Here is an 18,845-nt window from a genome sequence, read left to right on the forward strand (position 1 = left end):
CAGCTTAAAAAAAAGCTTAAAACGGAAAGAAAGGGTTGGATGCATGGCCACCTCCTCTCTCCTGTCCAGCTCACCAGATTTCTCTGCCCACGACACGGTCACACGGACCAAAGGAAAACGGAAGAAACCATACGGAAAGAGAGACTACCACTTGCTTCCCTGACCGTCCGTCCGTCCGTCCGTCTCCCTTCCCTCAAAAATCTCTCCGCAATCAAACCGCGGTCGCTCGGACCCATCGCGAAACCGCCGGGCGGAGCGCGAACGCTACCCGCTGCTGCCGGGGAGATCCATCCGGCCCTGGTTTCTTCTTCCTTTTGTCGGTAAGGGATCCTAGCTCTGGTTGCGTGGGGGTGGATTGATCGATTCCCTTGTTCTCAATCAGATCCAAGTTTCCGTCCACCCGGGTTTTAATTGCGTTCCTCTTCTCCGTCAGCGGCTCAGCACTGAAGATCGATCGGCCAATTAAATTTGCGCTGAGAAGAATTGAGAGGTCCAGGCATGAGCTTCCGGGACCAGGAGAGTGGCGGGGAGGATGGGGTCCGGACGTCCTCCGCGTCGGACCTGCGGAAGCCGCTCCTCAACACCGGGAGCTGGTACCGGATGCCGCCGCCGGGGGGCATAATGGGCTCACGGCAATCCAGCCTCATGGAGCGCCTAGGCTCCTCCGCCTTCTCCATCCGCGACGTCTCTGTCTCGGCCACGCTCTGCACGCTCATCGTCGCGCTAGGTCCCATCCAATTTGGCTTCACCTGCGGATACTCCTCGCCCACCCAGGACGCCGTGATTGCTGACCTCGGTCTCTCCCTCTCCGAGGTGAACCATTGTCATCTCTCGTTGGTGCGTCAACCCCTGTAATGCTTATCTTTACTTGATGTTGCTTGCCTTTTTTTTTTGTCTGTGCAGTTTTCCCTGTTCGGATCACTGTCCAACGTCGGGGCGATGGTGGGAGCCATTGCCAGTGGGCAGATTGCAGAGTATATCGGACGCAAGGGGGTGAGGTTTTTCTCTCTCGTTTTGTCTTTTCCTATGTAATGAGATGCAATACAAGAGGACAAGACGGGAGATTGACTCATGTTCTAATTTTAAATCATTTATCTGAGTTCCCATTGTAGCAGTACTATAGGAGGGTAAAAAGGTAGCAACTTTGTTAGTGGAGTGGGAAGCTTCAAAGATCCGCTTTTGATGATTTTCAGCTGAAATTCGCTAGTGCACTGATTGATGTTCTCTCTTTTGCTGGTCTTGTAGTCTCTCATGATCGCTGCGATCCCGAATATTATAGGGTGGCTTGCGATATCTTTTGCAAAAGTAAGGTTCCATTACCATTGTTTTTAATGCTCCTGCTGATGATTTTTCTTTGTTCTTTATGATGATAGGATGTGAACATCTTATTTTCGTCTGAATTGGTTTATTTTCAGGATTCATCCTTTCTGTTTATGGGACGGCTCCTAGAAGGGTTTGGAGTTGGTGTAATATCTTATACGGTATGCAACTCTTTTGTCCTCCCTCTTATTAGAAACAATTTACACTGCACAGAACTAGTGACATTTTCATGTCCCACCATCTTCCAACCCTTAAAGATTATAGTGCTTTGATATGTGTTCTTTTTCCAAAATAGAAAACAATACCTGTCATAAAGATATAGTCTTCACAAGTTCATATGAACAAGCAATCCCAAGATTCAACACAATGGAAACAAAGTAGCATGGCGCCAAGCACTTAGCGGCGCTCTTGGCGTAGTGGCTTCTCTTTTCTTTGTTGGCCGGCCGGTCTCTCTCCCCTTTTTGCGAGAACTTGTGCTCGAGCTTGTACAGTGCTAACTCTTTTGTTCTTGCCTGTCGGGCACCCTTCTTTTTAATATAGCGGGCAGCTCTCCTGCCGGTTCGTTTTTTTTTAAAAAAAATAGCATGGTGGAAAATGGCAACATACTAAGGAGTATAGATTGCCCACGATGAAACAAAACTAAAGAAATAAATCTATGAAGATTTATACAAGTTATTTCCATTTGTTATATAGTTCAAAAATATTCATGAGACAAGAAAACCCAGCACGGATCCTCATTCAATAATATGGTATGCATATTTCACCGTCAAAAGATACTAGCCCTTAAAAGTAACAGGAACTCGATGTCAACTTATTTTTGCTAATCTTACTTGCTGCAATATGTCCCATATTGTACAGTGAAATTTAATTTTTTATGAAACCTGAATGATAATGAATTTCAGTAAATTTTCCTTGCATGGCAATAACATAGATAGATACCTTTCTATTCCTGCATACTTGCAGGTGGTTTCTCAATGGTGCATTCACGGTTAAACAATATCGTTTTTAAGTACATGTTAGCAATGCATTCATGGTTAAACAATGTCATTTTCTTATGCTAGCAACTTAGTTGCTTATGCTTTGTTTTTCTTATGACCATTGCTACTTATCTGATTGTAACTCGTATTTCATGGTCTCAGGTACCTGTTTATATTGCAGAAATCGCCCCACAGGACCAGAGGGGAGCTCTTGGTGCTGTCTTTCAGGTAGTTTCTGATGACTGATAGTGAACATCAGCATTTTATTCATGCATAACATATGTTTCTCAACTTCAAACCAATCCATAATTTCTTTTGCAGCTCTCAGTTACGATTGGTATATTGCTTGCATACCTGTTTGGCATGTTTGTTCCCTGGAGAATTCTTGCTGTTCTAGGTATGAATATGATACGTAACTATGGTCTTTTAGTTTAGCATGAAGCAACATATGCTATGTGGCACCAATCAATTGACTAAGTTGATTGTTTTATATATACAAATCATCTTACTAACTATTTTCAGTTATTTCTTTCATACTTTTAGGCATTTTACCTTGTTCAATCCTGATTCCTGGGTTGTTCTTTGTTCCTGAATCTCCAAGGTGGCTGGTAAGTATTGCGTCATAGTAACTTTTCATAGCATCAATGGCGAGGCCTGAATAGAACAGATTGCTGTCTCAGGCGAAAATGGGAAAGATGGAAGATTTTGAGTACTCGCTGCAAGTTCTGCGGGGATTTCAGACTGACATCACAGCAGAAGTAAATGAAATAAAGGTAATCATCCTGGTCAAGCTGTCAATGTATTGCTAGTAATAAGAGATGTTGTAGAGTTCTCTTATTTTGCAGCATAACGTTGCCAAAGGAGGCTTGAATTACATAATTATCTGCCTTGTTTACACAGCGATCAGTGGCATCATCAAGGAGGAGGACAACCATTAGGTTTGCTGATATCAAGCAGAAGAGATATAGTGTTCCTCTTATGGTTGGTGGACTGCTTCTAATTACTTTTTGTTTACACATATTATGTTCGATTTTTGGCTTACTGGCTTGGTTTTTAGATAGGAATTGGTCTCCTCGTGCTGCAGCAACTAAGTGGTGTCAATGGCATCCTATTTTATGCTGCAAGTATCTTCAAAGCTGCTGGTAAATTCATGACATGATCAATCTTTGTATTACTAAGCATACTTTTGTGCACTAGTTTTTTGCCACAAATGTTTCGAAACTCCGATTCTAGATTCTACTATAACTGAGATGTGCTGACCAGTGCTTTGCCGTCTTGCATATTTTGGGACTTGCCTAGCAAATGAAAACCACCTTGTTTCTGTGTGATTTTATGCTTGTGTGGAGATGCTGTCATAATGCTTCATTTGATACCTAAAATGGGGAGATAATTTTCTAGAATATAGACTTCATCAAGTCTGATATCTTACCGGATTCTCTTTCTTAACAGGTATTACAAATAGTAATCTAGCAACATTTGGTTTGGGTGTTATTCAGGTACATTGTTGGTGTTTTATCCCTTGTTGCTCAGATAAATTTTAGCAGATATGAGCTTGGCATTTATGGGATCTAATCATTTCAGGTGATTGCTACTGGAGTGACAACCTGGTTGAGTGACAAAGCTGGTCGAAGGCTTCTTCTCATTGTTAGCTTCCAACTTTCCCTCACGATTGTTTATTCGGCGTGCTTATCCAACTATGCTAATTGAGTTGTTCTTTTCAGATTTCTACTACTGGAATGACCATTACTCTCGTTGTTGTTTCTGTGTCATTTTTTGTTAAGGTAATGCCACTTAATAGTAGCATGTTATTGTTTGTTTCCGAAATAATCGGTTAGATTATCATTCCTTTATGAAATATTCAGGACAACATAACTGCTGGCTCTCACTTATACTCTGTAATGAGTATGCTTTCGTTGGCTGGACTTGTGGTTAGTTGCACTACTATTACATATTATACCCCCACCCCCACCCCATGTTGTGATATAAGCTTGTTTAAGGCCGTCTTTTTATACTCCAGGCATTTGTGATTTCATTTAATCTTGGATTGGGAGCCATACCCTGGATCATTATGTCTGAGGTATAGTTTGCTCATCCTGGCTTCGCTTCTTATACTTCAACTGTTGGCTCTATATTGTTTTACCTTTACTTGATTATTGTGACTGAATTGACACCTTTGTCCCAGTTGTGAATTTCTACATTTTTTTCTGCTTACCAACAGATACTGAACCCCCAATCCCCAACTTCTTCCAAACAGAGTTTCCTTTTGGATGGTTTAAACTCACTGTTATCCGTTAACTAGTTGCTCCAACAAAACTGCATTATTTTCTCTAGCCAGATGACATTAATGATATTCATAGTCATAGCCACAATTAATGCAATCACCTCATTTAGTAAACTAGTAGATTTTTAAAGTTACAAATAACAGCAAGCAGCCTGTCATTGTGCATGTATAATGAAATTCCTAGAGCTCATCTATCAACTTCTAGGGAGATTTATGTATTTACCTTGTGTTCCGTCAGATTCTTCCTGTTAGTATTAAGAGTCTTGCTGGAAGTGTTGCCACCCTTGCAAACTGGCTGGGAGCATGGGCCATTACTATGACGGCAAGCTTGATGTTGAGCTGGAGCAATGGAGGTACCCTGCTGTCCTTATTACTTGAAGCATGTCCCTTTCCCTTGCGACGTCAGATCTGACCATGACTTGTTTTGATCAGGAACTTTTGCTATCTATGCTGCCGTGTGTACCATGGCCCTCATTTTTGTGTGCTTGTGGGTGCCGGAGACCAAAGGAAGAACGCTCGAGGAAATTGCATTTTCGTTCCGCTGAAGCAGTCGAATGTTCTGAGACCAAGCATCATGATGAAAGTCAGAAGATCTCCCCATGTGCTATCAGGACGTGCCATTTGGGAGGCTGAACCCATGAAGTCCGCAGCAATCTTGCAGCCATGTTTTGTTTGGATGTACCATCTTGTGTGTCTGTGTAAATTGTACAATATGATTCTTTAGCAGGAGGCAGGTGTGTTTATATGTGTAATATATAATGGAATAGTAGCAGAAGGCACTGAAAACCCTTGCACGGGTTACGGAGGAGAGCGATTTGTTATTTCATTGAGACACATTCAGAATAAATTTTTTTGAGCAAATACATCTCCGAAGCCGTCACTGTGAAATACAACTCAATGCGCCTGCCTGGTGCCTGCATGTGGTTGCCAGCCTCTAGTCCTATGCTGGAGCCTTGAATTAGACATGGACCTAAATGCCTGGGCATGATTGTGCAGTGGTAAATTGGCCATGATCACCGAAAGAGAATACGAAGAAATTCTTCAAAGGGGTTTCGGATAATCGGACGGGGGATTCAAGACTTGTGATGCGCACGCACCTTGAGTGCCGTGGTGGCGACTTGGGAAAGACTGGCACGCGAAGCCCATCCCCACGGGCCATGGACCACGGAACTCATCAGCGCCGGCGATGGCGGATGGCAGGGGCTTCATCCGCCGACGCCTCTCCCGCAGTACGAGCCTTGAGACTTCGTGCACCCGCCGGAGATCCGGGACAGCAGGGCCAAGCCATGTTCGCCGTGACCAGTCAACACTACTAGGCCACCATTTTCGTGACCAGTGGTGATGATTCCGCTGACTAGAAAAGGCCCGCCAAATCATCCTATCATCACCTCTCTACAGCCCATTGAAGAGCCCAACCGGATGCGACATCGGGGCCGAGACTTTTCCAGGCTGCCACAGTTTGGACTATTAAACATTTTGTCCAACTCAAACTTGATCATTTGAAATCCGAAGAAAAATTCAAAGTTGAAAGCCAATCACAAAAAACAAAAATACCAACATTTTTTAATTGTAATCTAATAATAAAAAACCGAAACAGATTGTCTAATATAATTCCATCTAAATATACAAATATATATACAAATAAAATAAAATATAAATTTATTATTCATTAGTAGGGGCCGCGCGAACGCGTACCCATCTACCACAAATTATGACATCCACTCTCCCACTTGGGGAGATGGTAGGCTAGTGCACCTCCCAAGTGCAATGAAGGCCACTAGCCCAGGCCATGACCCTTCTTGATCAGCCATCGACCCCGTCCAGGTAAGTATGGATCAAGGTTGCACCCTGGAATCGCTTTGTAGCTGCTCCCGGGGAAGGCAACGACTAGAGGAACAGTACGGAACTAAAATCTTATGCTAATCTCCTCCTGTGTGGCTGTGTCATGTCTGTCGTCGGAGATCCGAGAGGACTACGGTTACAGCCTCCTCCTGTGCAGCCCGGGTCCGGCCAAGCCCGTGCCTTTTCTGGTTGTCCGCAAAGTAGGCCCATGAGAATCCGCGGTTTTTTCTTTTTTATATTTAAAAAAAAATTAAAATTTCAAAAATATATGTCTGTTTTGGAAAATTTCAAAAATATACCCCGGTCGCCCTATGGGGGCGACAGGGCTCAAATGTAATTTTTTTCTTCTTCAAATTTGCAACAAAGTCCCTGGAGAAAAAAAAAGAGGGGGCCTGTCGCCCCCCCCAACGGGCGACAGGCCCCTGTCGCCCACCCCGTTGGTGGGGGGCGACAGGGGCCTTCCCCTCTATTTAAGCCCTGGCCGCCATTCGCCGTCATTCTCTTTGTCATTTGAGCCTAAAAATTCAGGAAAAAAGAGAGGGGTGAGGAGAAGAAAAGCGGCGAAGCTCTGCCGAATTGCGTACTCCTGATCTACAGGTAACTTCCGTATGAATCCATTGATATTGTATAACAATTTAATTTAATTAGTGGATTAGCTGAATTAGATTTGGTGCTTTAGAACACTGGTTTAGTATTACAATTTGAGTACTATTACAGACTTTTTCAAATAAAATAATTATACATTAGAATAGAATTATGACAGTACCTTATTGATATTGCAGCATAAGGCAATGGATGCCTCAAATTGTGGAGGATTTTCATGGACCAAAGAAAAATCTAGTATAATACTTGATATCATGACCCATCTTGTTATCAGTAAGAAGTTGGATCCGTTAACGGATGGTACGATAGAGATGGTGTTGTCCAAAGTAGTAGAGTTTAAAGATTTCACATTATTTCGAGGTATTACGATGCAAGATGTAATGAGACACCTGCTAGAACGTCGGAAGATATACATGAGAGTATGTGAACTAGCAAATCATCCTAATATCATTGGATTCTTACAAAGTTCTTGTAAGATATGAATGCGGCCAGAGGTGTATGAGATGCACATTAAGGTAACTCTCATTCAGTTCTAATCCCGTCCGTCATTTCGAATCCATATTATGAAACAGTAACATTGTTTTTAATTATATGCTAGGATTACCCCGAGGACACGGAGTTGATTAAGAAAACGATACCAAATTTCCGTAAATTGGTATGTATCTTCGGTGGTGGACTTATGCCGCAAACTAGACGAAGGAGGCGAATAAGATCTTCGGGTGATAGTACTTGGCCTGCGCAAGAACAGATGCCCGGAGGTTCGTCGAGTCATGCTTCAGCACCTCAACCACCAACTTGTGTTAACTGGGATGACGACATGGATGACTTCATACCCCCCAAACCATGGCCTCCAACACATGATGTTCCTCCCCCTGTACATGAACCTAGAATCAGAAAGGAGACAAAGGGAAAGACAAGAGGTTCGTCAAGTCATGTTGCACCACCTGCAGCACAAACTTGTGTTAACTGGGATGACGACATGGATGACTTCATGCCCCCCAAACCATGGCCTCCAACACATGATGTTCCTCCCCCTGTACATGAACGTAGATCCAGAAAAGAGAGAAAGGGAAAGCCAAGAGGTTCGTCGAGCCATACTACACCACCTGCAACACCACCATCTGTCAACTGGGATGACGACCTAGATGATTTCATGCCATGATCTATAACATATGATGTTCATCGGTTTAAGATGTATTCGCATTTAGTATTGTTAATGTTGTATTATGCTTGTTTGTATGTCTCGTACCTAACTTGCATTCACTGGACATGTACATAATGTCGAGTTTGAATCGTACTTAGTCGTAATGGAGCATCGAAGTATAAACATACCATATATTGTATGTAATGGAAAATACGAGAGTGATCAGTGACGAACGTTGAAGTGTATAAATAAGTGGTCCACAGCTATCTCATTACAAATAAACATCACACAAATAAGAAATAAGAACTAAGAAATGCATTACGTAATGTGAACCACCAAATTTTACATCATAATACAACGATAATGAAAAACACATCACACATGCAGTGGCATGTCAGAACCCGTTACAAACTACGGTAAACAGATTCTGGACTAACCTAACATGCCTTAGGTAATTTAAAAAAAACAGAACAAACACAGCGATGCAGCATGTCACTAGCACTAGGGAAGTCCTAGTAGCCGTACCCCCACGTAGCAAACTGCGTTGAGTCTTCTCCGCAGTATCCACCCATTGCAGGTGGTGCAGGCGGTGGTGCCGGAGGCGCAGGGCCCTTCTTCTTGTGACAAGGGCAGTTGCAGTAAGGAATAGTGCATGGTTCATCCTGTGAACCGGCTGCATTGCTGGTATCATCAACTTCGTAGTCTTTATTACCCTCGCTCACTTCCTCATAATGGTTCACCTTGCATTCCAGATCAAAGATCTTTATCTGGAGGTACTCGATGAACTCCTGAACAGAATCAATTGGTGCAGGATCTACCCACCTAGTAAAACCATAGTTTTCTGGAGCATCGAAAGACTGCAAAACAAATTTCATGTAAGGTGTCTCATTGAAGATAAAGAAATGAAACAACCGAGTATTACCCATGCGTGTGGACATTTAAAGAAACGCCGACCGTCATCCATCCCGTCGGTGCACATCTGCACTAAGCAGTCCGCACCATGTCTGCATTTTGGCCACGGTTCTCTACGATTATCGTATTGTCGAAGAGGAGTTTCATTGGTAAATTCACTCTTGTGCTGTGGCGGAAACTCAAACACTGGTTCCGGAAAGGAATCAGGTCCAAGAGGCCCCTCCCAAATTATGGGGTCTCCCTTTCTTCCCACTTTTCCTTTCTCAAAACCATAGTAATTCTTCCCGCTAGACCCACCTCCAGACATTGGGTATACAATGAGGTTTGGTGTTTGAGTTGTGCTGGGAGTTCACAAACTTGGGAGTATTTATAGGCGCACAAAGGTCTGATACCTGGAGTGTGGAGTGTAAATGCACCTAAAAAACCTACATGACAACACAGTGAAGAGGCTAGCTGACCTAACACTGAAAAGGCTAGATTCGATGCTCGAAATGACTACTCGATGCATCTCTGTGCATGCAGACTCACAGCACTGCATTGCTGCCGCTCGGTCGATCGCGCCTAGATGCCGCCTTCCCCACTACACGCCACAGACCTTCGCTGTAGAATGACATGTCCGTCGTCCTCGCCAGAGAGACTGCTTTGAAGGTGAGCTGGTGTGGTTGCCGTTTTGTCACATCTATTTGAAATGGTGGAAGAGCACTGCTATTTGAAACCCGTGATCGTCGTGCTGAGCAGTGGCAACTTGTGATCTCGTACTCGCAGCTAGATACACTATGGTTCCTATTTTGAGCTATTCGAGCGTGTAGTCGTCATCATCGTCGGCGGGTGAGGTCTCCGGATGCTTTTTAGTATTCTAGTGACATGAAAATGTGTGCTTTTTAGCAGCAGACCCCGATGTATTTCTTAGTTCTTAATTCTTATCGTTATATTAATAAAATATGTGTTTTTTAGTATTCTAGTGACATGAAAAGCTCCTAAAATATTAAGGACAAGTTCAAAGATTTCATAGACTCCCGGCTACAACTACAAATTAATGGTAAAGGCTACAACACACAAAGTTAAGCTCTCAACTTAAAACATAAACAACTAATTGCAGTGGCATGTGCACGCGACAAGATAAACAACTCCTTCGCACGGCGTGCCCTCTCTCGCTTTCTCTCCCTGTCAGCTTCACGTTCGGCCGCCGCCTTACGATCCACCTCCTCAATCCTCTTGCGGATCTCTTCTTGCTCTTTCTTGCGCTTCTCCTCTTGCTGTTCCTCGTGCTTCATTCGGCGCCAACGTTCTGCAGCCCACCTTGCTTTTTGTTCCACAATGTCCTTTGCCTGCTGCGACTGCACGGTGTCGAACCACTGCATAAAATCACAAAGAGACGGAGGAGACTTTGTCCAACACAAGTTAGAATCATAACTCAATGTTAGGTCACAGAGAAAAATAACGTATGTTCTCCTGCTACCTTGGCCCGGTCTTTGCTGTATCGCTTAGGTGGATCATATTCGTAGTTCTCATACATAAAGAACCTCATGCCGTAGTCATCTCCTAAAACCTCAGATTGCATGAACTTGCATAACGAACCGCAGAAGCACATTGGCACATCAATTCCTTCGGGTACGGTGGCTTTACACTTGCTCCACGGAATGTTGGTTGATCCTGACGAAGACATTGGCGCTATTGTGTGGTGCGCCAAATAAAAAATAATGATTTAAGCAATGCACATATCGTATACCAAATCGATGCGTGAAAATATAGGTACTGTCATAATTCTATTGTCTTATACTGCAATATCAATAAGGTACTGTCATAATTCTATTCTAATGTATAATTATTTTATTTGAAAAAGTCTGTAATAGTACTCAAATTGTAATACTAAACCAGTGTTCTAAAGCACCAAATCTAATTCAGCTAATCCACTAATTAAATTAAATTATTATACAATATCAACGAATTTATACGGAAGTTACCGGTAGATCACAAGTGCGGAATTCGGCAGAGCTTCGCCGCTTCCCTTCTCCTTACCCCTCTCTTTTTTCTGGATTTTTGATGGATTTTTTGAGGTCAAATGAGGAGGGAATGAGGGGGGAGGCCTTATATAGGGAGGGCTGGCCCGGTCGCCCTCGGGGGGGGGGGCGACAGGCCCCCCAGTCGCCCGCGGGAGGGGCGACCGGCCCCCTGGCGCCTGTAGGCTGGGCCCACTGGTCGGTCGCCCCTGGGGTGGGCAACAGGGGCCTGTCGCCCGTTGGGGGGCGACAGGCCCCCTTTTTTTCTCCAGGGACTTTGTTGTAAATTTGAAGAAGAAAAAAATTATATTTGAGCCCTGTCGCCCCCCCATAGGGCGAACGGGGTATATTTTTGAAATTTTCCAAAACGAACATATATTTTTGAAATTTTAATTTTTTAAAAATATATAAAAAAAAACGCCGAGAATCCCCACGCAGGCCAACGCCCGCCGCCTGTGGACCGTGTTATTGGGCCACGGCCCCGTCGCGCCGAGCTGCCTCTGGCATGTGTTTCGGCTGGTCAGGCAGACTCAGGCCTCAGGCGAGGGCGGGGCGGCGAGCTCGGTCAAAGCTGCGGCGGCGGACTCAGGCGAGGGCGGGGCGGCGAGCTCGGTCAAAGCTGCGGCGTAGCGGGGCCGGCGGCCTTGAGGACGCAGAGCTCTGGCCGCCGGGCCAAGCGCCGACGCTGACGGTGGTCCCGGCCCTCCGGGTCAAGCGAAGACGCCGGTGGTGGTCCCGTACCGTAGAGCTAGCCGCCTAGACAACTCGGTCGTATATCTGTCTGTGTACCTGCGAGCTCGTAACAGCATGTACAGTGCCCCCGTGCATGAAAAGGCACGACCAGGCCAGCTGAGCTGCCTCGGAGGCCAGCCGGGCTGCCACCCTACAGGCTACTGAGCCATGCTTTAACGGCTCGGGGGATATCTTTCCGACCAGCAAATAAGTTGGTGATCTATTTCACCTGCTCTAAAAACATACGAGAGATTAGACACTAAATTTCACCTGGCGAATCTAATAAGTCTAGTTAGATTATAATTAGACACTAAATTACTACAATGATTGTTACAGTACACATGTGCTAATGATAGATTAATTAGCTTTAATAAATTCATCTTGTAGTTTACAGACGAATTCTGTAATTAATTTTGTGATTATCTTATGTTTGATACTTTAAAAGTGAAAAGAAAAACTCTTTGGGGTGGCAGTAGTGACGACAGACGCCATGGTAAGGAAAGGGAGAATCAGCATGTCTCGGTTCTCAAGGCGACTTTGCAGACCTCAAGCTATTTTCCATTAGGCCCGAGGCCCATGGGCTGGCCCGAGGCACGAGTTTTCAGCCCGATACAAGGCCCGGCCCGGCACGAAGTTAAACGTGCTCGAGCCGGCCGGGCACGGGCATCGTGCCGTGCCTGGGCTGCGCCTCAGGCACGTGGGCCGGCCCGATACAAGGTCCGGCCCGTCACGAAGTTAAACGTGCTCGAGCCGGCCGGGCCGGGGCATTGTGCCATGCCTGGCCGCGCCTCAGGCACGTGGGCCGGCCCGGCACGGCACGATATGTGTTCTGCCCACAAAAAAAAAATACAAAGCCCATGTCCCAAACCCTAGATCTAGCAGGCCATAGCCCACATCCGCCACCCCACCGGCCCACCCATCTAGGGATGAAAGCGGTCGGGAACGGTCGGAAAAATCCTCTAACCACTTCCGTTACTGTATTTTTTACACGGGAACGGGAACGAGAAAGGCGGTCGGGAAAGCGAAATCGGAATTACGGGATGCCGGAAACGATACAATCCGATCGGAAATATGTCGGTAACGGTCGGGAACCGATAATTTTATCCGGGAATATAAACGCACATAACCACTTCAATCATTCAATTTAGAACGAGGAGTATATAGACAGTAAGACCAATAGTATCATAAATATGTATATATAACATCAGTACATTATTCAATTTAAAAGAAAACCTGCCAGGTTTCCCGTGCGCAACATCCAGCAGCTCAGATTTGCTTACAGCCCACCCCAGCCCATTGAGCAAGCGCTCCTACCAGGCAAGCACCAGCAAGCGCTCCTACCAGGCAAACACCTCTCAAGTTTAGTGCCACCTCGTTTAGACAACTAGGGTGGGTGGAGCAGATGCACTATATACCAGGCACCCGGTTGCTACAAAGGCACGGACAAGTGGAGACGGGAGAGCGCTCAATATGCACGTGAGCTGCTTGGGTTGTGAATGTTTAAACTAAAATAAAAATACGGGAGTTATACGGGAAAATTCCTGTTTAAATACAGGAACCGTGGATCCGGTCGGGAATTCATCCCAACTGATTCCGCTCCTGTTCCTGTCCAAATTTTCCTATTTTTTCCTGTTTTAATATGGTAATCGAAAATACGATATACGATCGGTAAAATATGGTATACGGTGTCGGTCGGGACGGGATATTCCTGTCCTGTTTTCATCCCTAACCCATCCCTCCCTCACGCGGCTCACGCCACCCGTCCCCACCCCTGACCTCCCTCATGCCCTCTCCTCCTTCCCTTTGCTGGGCGGCGGCGCCGGCGCCCCTCCTCCTCCGGCCGGCGATGCAGATGAGCAAATCCAGGCTGCATCCGCCTCCTCCTACAGGCCGCGGCTGCCGGCGTTGCGTCCTCCTCCTCCTTCTTCTCCAGGCCACGGCCGACGGCGTTGCGTCCTCCTCCTCTAGCCCGCGCCACCTCCTCCCCCGCACCGCGGCCGGCGGGCCACCTCCTATCCTCTGCGCCGTGGCTCCTCCGCGCCGGCAGCTCATCGCCTCCTCCGCGCGGTGGCTCAGGCCGTGCAACACTTAACGGGTCAGTAGGGCCGGCAAGGCACGCCAAATTGGCCTTCGAGCCATGCGCGTGCCCGTGCCTCTGGCCTCGGCACATGGGCCGGCCTGGCCTGGCACGAATAAATAAGCGGGCCAATCAGGCTGGGCCTAATCGTGCCGTGCCGAGTCGGGCCCGGGCCGGGCCGGCTCATTGGCCAACTATAGCTCAAGCTCATCCGCCCTACCGCCCCAGATCTTCTCTGGCTATCCATCATGTGCGGTGCATCCATTCGCTGGGTTTTGGAGGTCAAGTTCTGTGCTGCGAATAATCCTTCCATATCTTATTATTACATAAAGCCACTTAGGATCCTAGGTGGACACTCTGAAAAAATAGAGAAATTCTATAAATTCTCACAAAAATCAGAAACATCCAGCTATTAATCTAACAACTCTAATTATAATAACCATCAGATATGTTATTTTTTAATAAATTACCCACCTCTGCCATTATGAAAATAGACTAAAGTAACCCCCTAAATATGTATCTAAATTAACCATCTCTTCCATTATAAAAAAAATCTAAAGTAACCCCCTAATCGTTGTGTAAATTACCCACCTATGCCATTATAAAAATAATACTAATACTCCCCTAAATTTGCATATAAAGTATCCAATTATATCATTATTATTACAAGTTAAATTACTCATAAATCTAAATCTAAATTATACATTTATAACAATATCTTAAAGTGCACAAATATAAAAATCTAAAGTGATATTTTATCATTATTAATATATTATTTATATAAAAATGCTACCCATGATATATGTCATCGTATATTCATGTATGATGGAATAGATAAGAATACCAATTCAAAAACACATAGTTCAACTAAACATATATTGAATACATATGGAGATGTGATGCAAAATAAAATTTATTATAACTGCATGATGATAAATATATATTTTAGAGTATGTGTTAGAATATTTTATGGATGAAAAGAGCATGAGATTGATAATTATAATTATGACCTCATTTTTATATTAATTCTAATTAATTCGTGTGGGAGCACGGGTTGATAGACTAGTGTATGATAACCCAGCAGGAAATTTAAAAACAATGCATTTTTCTCCATTTTCGCATCGAAGGCGTGTTAGAATTTGGTGGGATGCCGGGTGCCCTGAGCAGAGCAGTCCGGAGTCCGGCCACCAGCTGCTAGCTAGGGTACAAAGAGGACGCTGCAGCTGCATGCTGCTGAAAACCATCTCAGAGCCTGTTTAGTTCCAAAAATTTTCACTCGCTACATTAACTTGTAATATTTGACCACTAATTTAGAGTATTAAACGTGAATAACTCGCAAAATCTATTCCACAACCCCGGGTAAAATCGTTAGACGAATCTAATGAACCTAATTATGCAATAATTAGACAATATTGTGCTACAGTAACCAATCTCTAATGACGGATTAATTAGGCTTAATAGATTCGTCTCGCGATTTCCCGTCCATCCATATAATTAGTTTTATAATTAAATCACGTTTAGTCCTCCTAACCTTCGATTGAAAAAGTGCTACAGTAACTTTCCCAAAAAAAATTTGGTGACTAAACGCGCCCTCAAAAGATGCTCTCGATGTATCTATCTCTCGTGCTTAGCGCGCAGGGGGGCGTTCTTAAAGCAATCTCGAGGACTTTTCGGCAGGCGGCGACAGCCTTTTTGAACGCTCTGCCAGCATAATCACCGTCTCCTCCTCCGATCCTTGGGCGCGAACCGATCTACGAATCACCGATACGCCTGGATGGTCGCCGTACCCGTATCCGATATGGCCTGGTACCCCGATACGTCCCGATACGCGTATCGGATTAATTCGATTTAAAAATAAATAATTTAATTTGCGATACGCGTCCGATATTCGGCGATACGTCCATCCGATACGTTTGAGTGTAACCTCTCATTTGGAAGCCCAGTTGAAGCTGAGGCCCAACAAAACAGGCCTATCCTAAACCCTAGCTGTAAAAACACTCTCTCGCAACCTCACCTCATGCAGCACTGCCTGTTGTCTCTCTCTCTCCCTCTCATCTCGTGGATCCCTTTTTTTGACAACAATCTTGTGGATCCCTTGCGCCGCCGCCCCTTGCACCAGCGGCTGGGAGCAAGGCAGCAAGCTCCTCCGGCCTCCGCCCTTTCGCCGGCGGCTGGGAGCGAGCACCTCCGCCTGGATCTACAACTGCCGGCCGCCGCCAACGGGAATACCAGGTAACTTGAACTCCCTGAGGCCTGAGTCCCTGTGCGAGAGGTAGATAAATGGATTTGAGTTGTTCATGTCTTGCATTTCGTTGTAGATAATATGTTACAAAGCATGGCTAGTTCAAGTGCAAGTGGAAGTTCAACTTCTCCTTCTCCATCACCTAATTGCAATCTGGTATTTTTGATTCTTAGCTGCTAAAATCGTTTGTTTCTTTGGATTTGCAGGCATTCCTTTCAACTTGGCTAGAAACCCAAACTATCGGGTTGCATTCAACTTTGTGGCAACACATGACATGGGTGGGTATACCCCTCCTGGAATCAACAAGTTGAGAACAACTCTCCTACAGCAAGAGAAGACTAATGTGGAGAAGCTGCTTGAACCCATCAAGAGCACCTGGTCCACAAAAGGGGTGACAATTGCAGCTGATGGTTTGGCACACTCTCTTAACCCTAGGTACTATAGTGAACAATGGCTTTCAGAAGACCCAACCCGTGTAGCCCCACATATGGATCCAGAAATTTCAGAAGAGAGGAACAATTGCCTTAGGAAGCTTTTTCTAGTTACAGAAGAGCTTAGGAGAGTTAAACAACAGTTCGCTGATTACTCACTGAAAAGAGGCATCTTTAGTTTACCTGATTCAATTGATGACAGAGCTCATTTTGATCCACTGCAATGGTGGGGCATCTATGGGTCTAGGACCCCAGAGTTGAAAGAATTAGCTTTTAAGCTGCTTGGGCAGCCAGCTTCTTCTTCTTGCTGCGAGAGAAACTGGAGCACATACAGTTTTTATCCATAACCTGAGAAGAAACAGGCTCACACCTGAACGTGCTGAGGATTTAGTGTTTGTGCATAACAACTTACGTCTTCTTTCAAGGTGTAGTGATGAGTATCTCACAGGGCCAACACAAATGTGGGATGTTGGGGGAGATGGCTTTGAGACATTTGATGGTGTCGGTATTCTTCAAGCTGCTAATCTCACTTTGGATGAGCCGGAGTTTGAGGTTATGATTGCAGAAGATGATTGAACTTTAGCATGAAGAGATAGCCTGCATAATCCTTTGATTTGGCATTGTGCCTTGTATCTCTATGTTATGTAGTACACTATGTGGTTGTGTTTGGCTGTTTGCCTCTCCATCTTGCGTCGTCAGGACTACTTGCTATATGTTTATTGAATATTCTATTATGTTTATTGAGAAAAATAGAAAAAATTAATTTATATTTATATATTTGACGTATCGGCATACCCGTATCACGCATCGGTAAAACATAGGAACCGATAGTTTACCGCGGTGTCCTCTCCGATCGATGCGCCCTGATGCGCCTGCACCAGGTAGGGTAGGAACAAGCACAAGCACTGCTCCGAACTAATCAATCAATGCGTTGATCCGATGGATGTTTCGCCATCACACGTGCGATGCGATTGTGATGCCAAGCTGGAGATCACTAAACAATTACCAGTATTACTGCTAATTAACCCCTTCTGCTATTTTTTTGCTGGGCTGTCACAAGCAATGACAATGCTGTTTCAAAAAAAATCGAGATTTGAAATTCCTGCGAATTTCGGTATGTAGAGAGATCTTGCTCCGAGGCCAGGCCATGCTTGAAAAAGTTTGTGCGTGTTCCCATGCAATGTGTGTGTCCATGTCCATCGACCCAGGCTAGGCTATGGCAGCGCTCCTTTACCTCGTGAATCTGAGCTATGCTCTCTTGCTCTTGCTGCTCTTCTTTTTCTTTTTTGGGAATATCTCTCTTTCTCTTCTTCTTTGACTCGAGGAGTCCGACTGGAAGAACGTAGGAGTAGTATATATCCGTTGATCGAGTTCGTCGCCATATACTACGTGGGACGCGTGCGTGCGTCCATGATTTACCATCGATTTATCTGCGCGCGTCGAGATCCGTGCGTGCTTGCGACCCCGAAGAGAAGAACTGAGCCGATCGTTTGATCGATCGATCAGCTGCCATGAAAGAGGAGGGAGACCGACCGACCGACCGATGCGCGCTTTGGGCTGTGCATTCTGCAGGGTTGGTTGGGCTCTTTCCATGCTAGTAGTATTGAGAAGGTGCATCGCGGCAAAAGACTGGTAATTCTGCTACTGGAGCATTCTGTCTCTGAACACTTTCATTCTTTCATCCCACCTGCTGCTACTTTGGTTTATTCCCTTGGTTACCTTTCACTTTCATTTAGACTAGAAGTAACAGAATCTAGGAGGGCAAACAATGAGACCTTTAGTGATGTATCTAGGTAAGTTAAGTAATTGCGGCAAAAACTGTTGACAAATTTTCAGGCCACCTACTAGAGATGTGAAAGAAGCTCAAATCACTCCGCTGTTACAAATGAGTTGGTACCCTGTGAAAACAGATGTCAAATGTGAGAAAGCGGAGATTTGCTCCTGTGCTTGAGCTTGGTGGACAATCAGAACTGTAAGCTTTCTAGTTTGTAACAAGATAGCTCATGCTTTGCCGAATTTCGTCCATTTTTTAGCAGATGAAACTCCTTTGGTGGATGATCTTCTCGGTTCATAGTTAAATGAAAATTGTTGCATAAGTAAGAAAAATTGTTCTCCACAGCAGTCGAGGCCTGGGATTCTGCTGCCCACGTGATTAATCTCAGTATCTCAGAAGTCCGAAGCTCCCCGGCTTGGCAGTTGGGCTCGCACCACATACGGAATGCAGCGCGCGCATCGGCATTGGCGAGAGCCCAAGTACAGCATCGTCTTGGTGAATCACAGCACG

General features: G+C 45.0%; 1 protein-coding gene and 1 non-coding gene across 3 annotated transcripts; one reads left to right on the forward strand and one right to left on the reverse strand.

Annotated features, from left to right (window-relative positions):
• Positions 1-114: 114 nt before the first annotated feature.
• On the forward strand, positions 115-5,441 carry LOC120664527 (sugar transporter ERD6-like 4). 2 transcript variants are annotated; one of them, XM_039943795.1, is made up of 18 exons: positions 115-320; positions 434-813; positions 904-993; positions 1,246-1,305; positions 1,416-1,481; positions 2,460-2,525; positions 2,619-2,694; positions 2,841-2,905; positions 2,978-3,070; positions 3,198-3,278; positions 3,355-3,439; positions 3,747-3,793; positions 3,879-3,941; positions 4,019-4,078; positions 4,160-4,225; positions 4,315-4,374; positions 4,817-4,931; positions 5,011-5,441. In XM_039943795.1, the coding sequence occupies exons 2-18, from the start codon at positions 499-501 to the stop codon at positions 5,121-5,123; spliced, it is 1,521 nt and encodes a 506-aa protein (XP_039799729.1). In that variant the 5' UTR covers positions 115-320; positions 434-498; the 3' UTR covers positions 5,124-5,441. The 2 variants fall into 2 exon arrangements, with proteins under 2 accessions (XP_039799729.1, XP_039799730.1); XM_039943796.1 differs by having other exon boundaries at positions 124-320; positions 442-813.
• An 809-nt stretch (positions 5,442-6,250) lies between these two features.
• On the reverse strand, positions 6,251-6,410 carry LOC120668303. The gene has a single exon (XR_005672396.1). It is a non-coding gene; the product is annotated as a U1 spliceosomal RNA (small nuclear RNA).
• Between the last annotated feature and the right edge of the window lie 12,435 nt (positions 6,411-18,845).

This window comes from Panicum virgatum, chromosome 3N (genome assembly GCF_016808335.1).
Source record: "Panicum virgatum strain AP13 chromosome 3N, P.virgatum_v5, whole genome shotgun sequence".
NCBI classification, from domain to species: Eukaryota; Viridiplantae; Streptophyta; class Magnoliopsida; order Poales; family Poaceae; genus Panicum; species Panicum virgatum.

Excerpts from the sequence above, each read along its gene's own strand:
- LOC120664527 (XM_039943795.1), top strand. The coding sequence starts at position 499 with ATGAGCTTCCGGGACCAGGAGAGTGGCGGGGAGGATGGGGTCCGGACG. Across the intron at positions 2,906-2,977 it reads CTGAATCTCCAAGGTGGCTG|GCGAAAATGGGAAAGATGGA; the intron begins GTAAGTATTGCG and ends TTGCTGTCTCAG. Across the intron at positions 3,071-3,197 it reads CAGAAGTAAATGAAATAAAG|CGATCAGTGGCATCATCAAG; the intron begins GTAATCATCCTG and ends TTGTTTACACAG.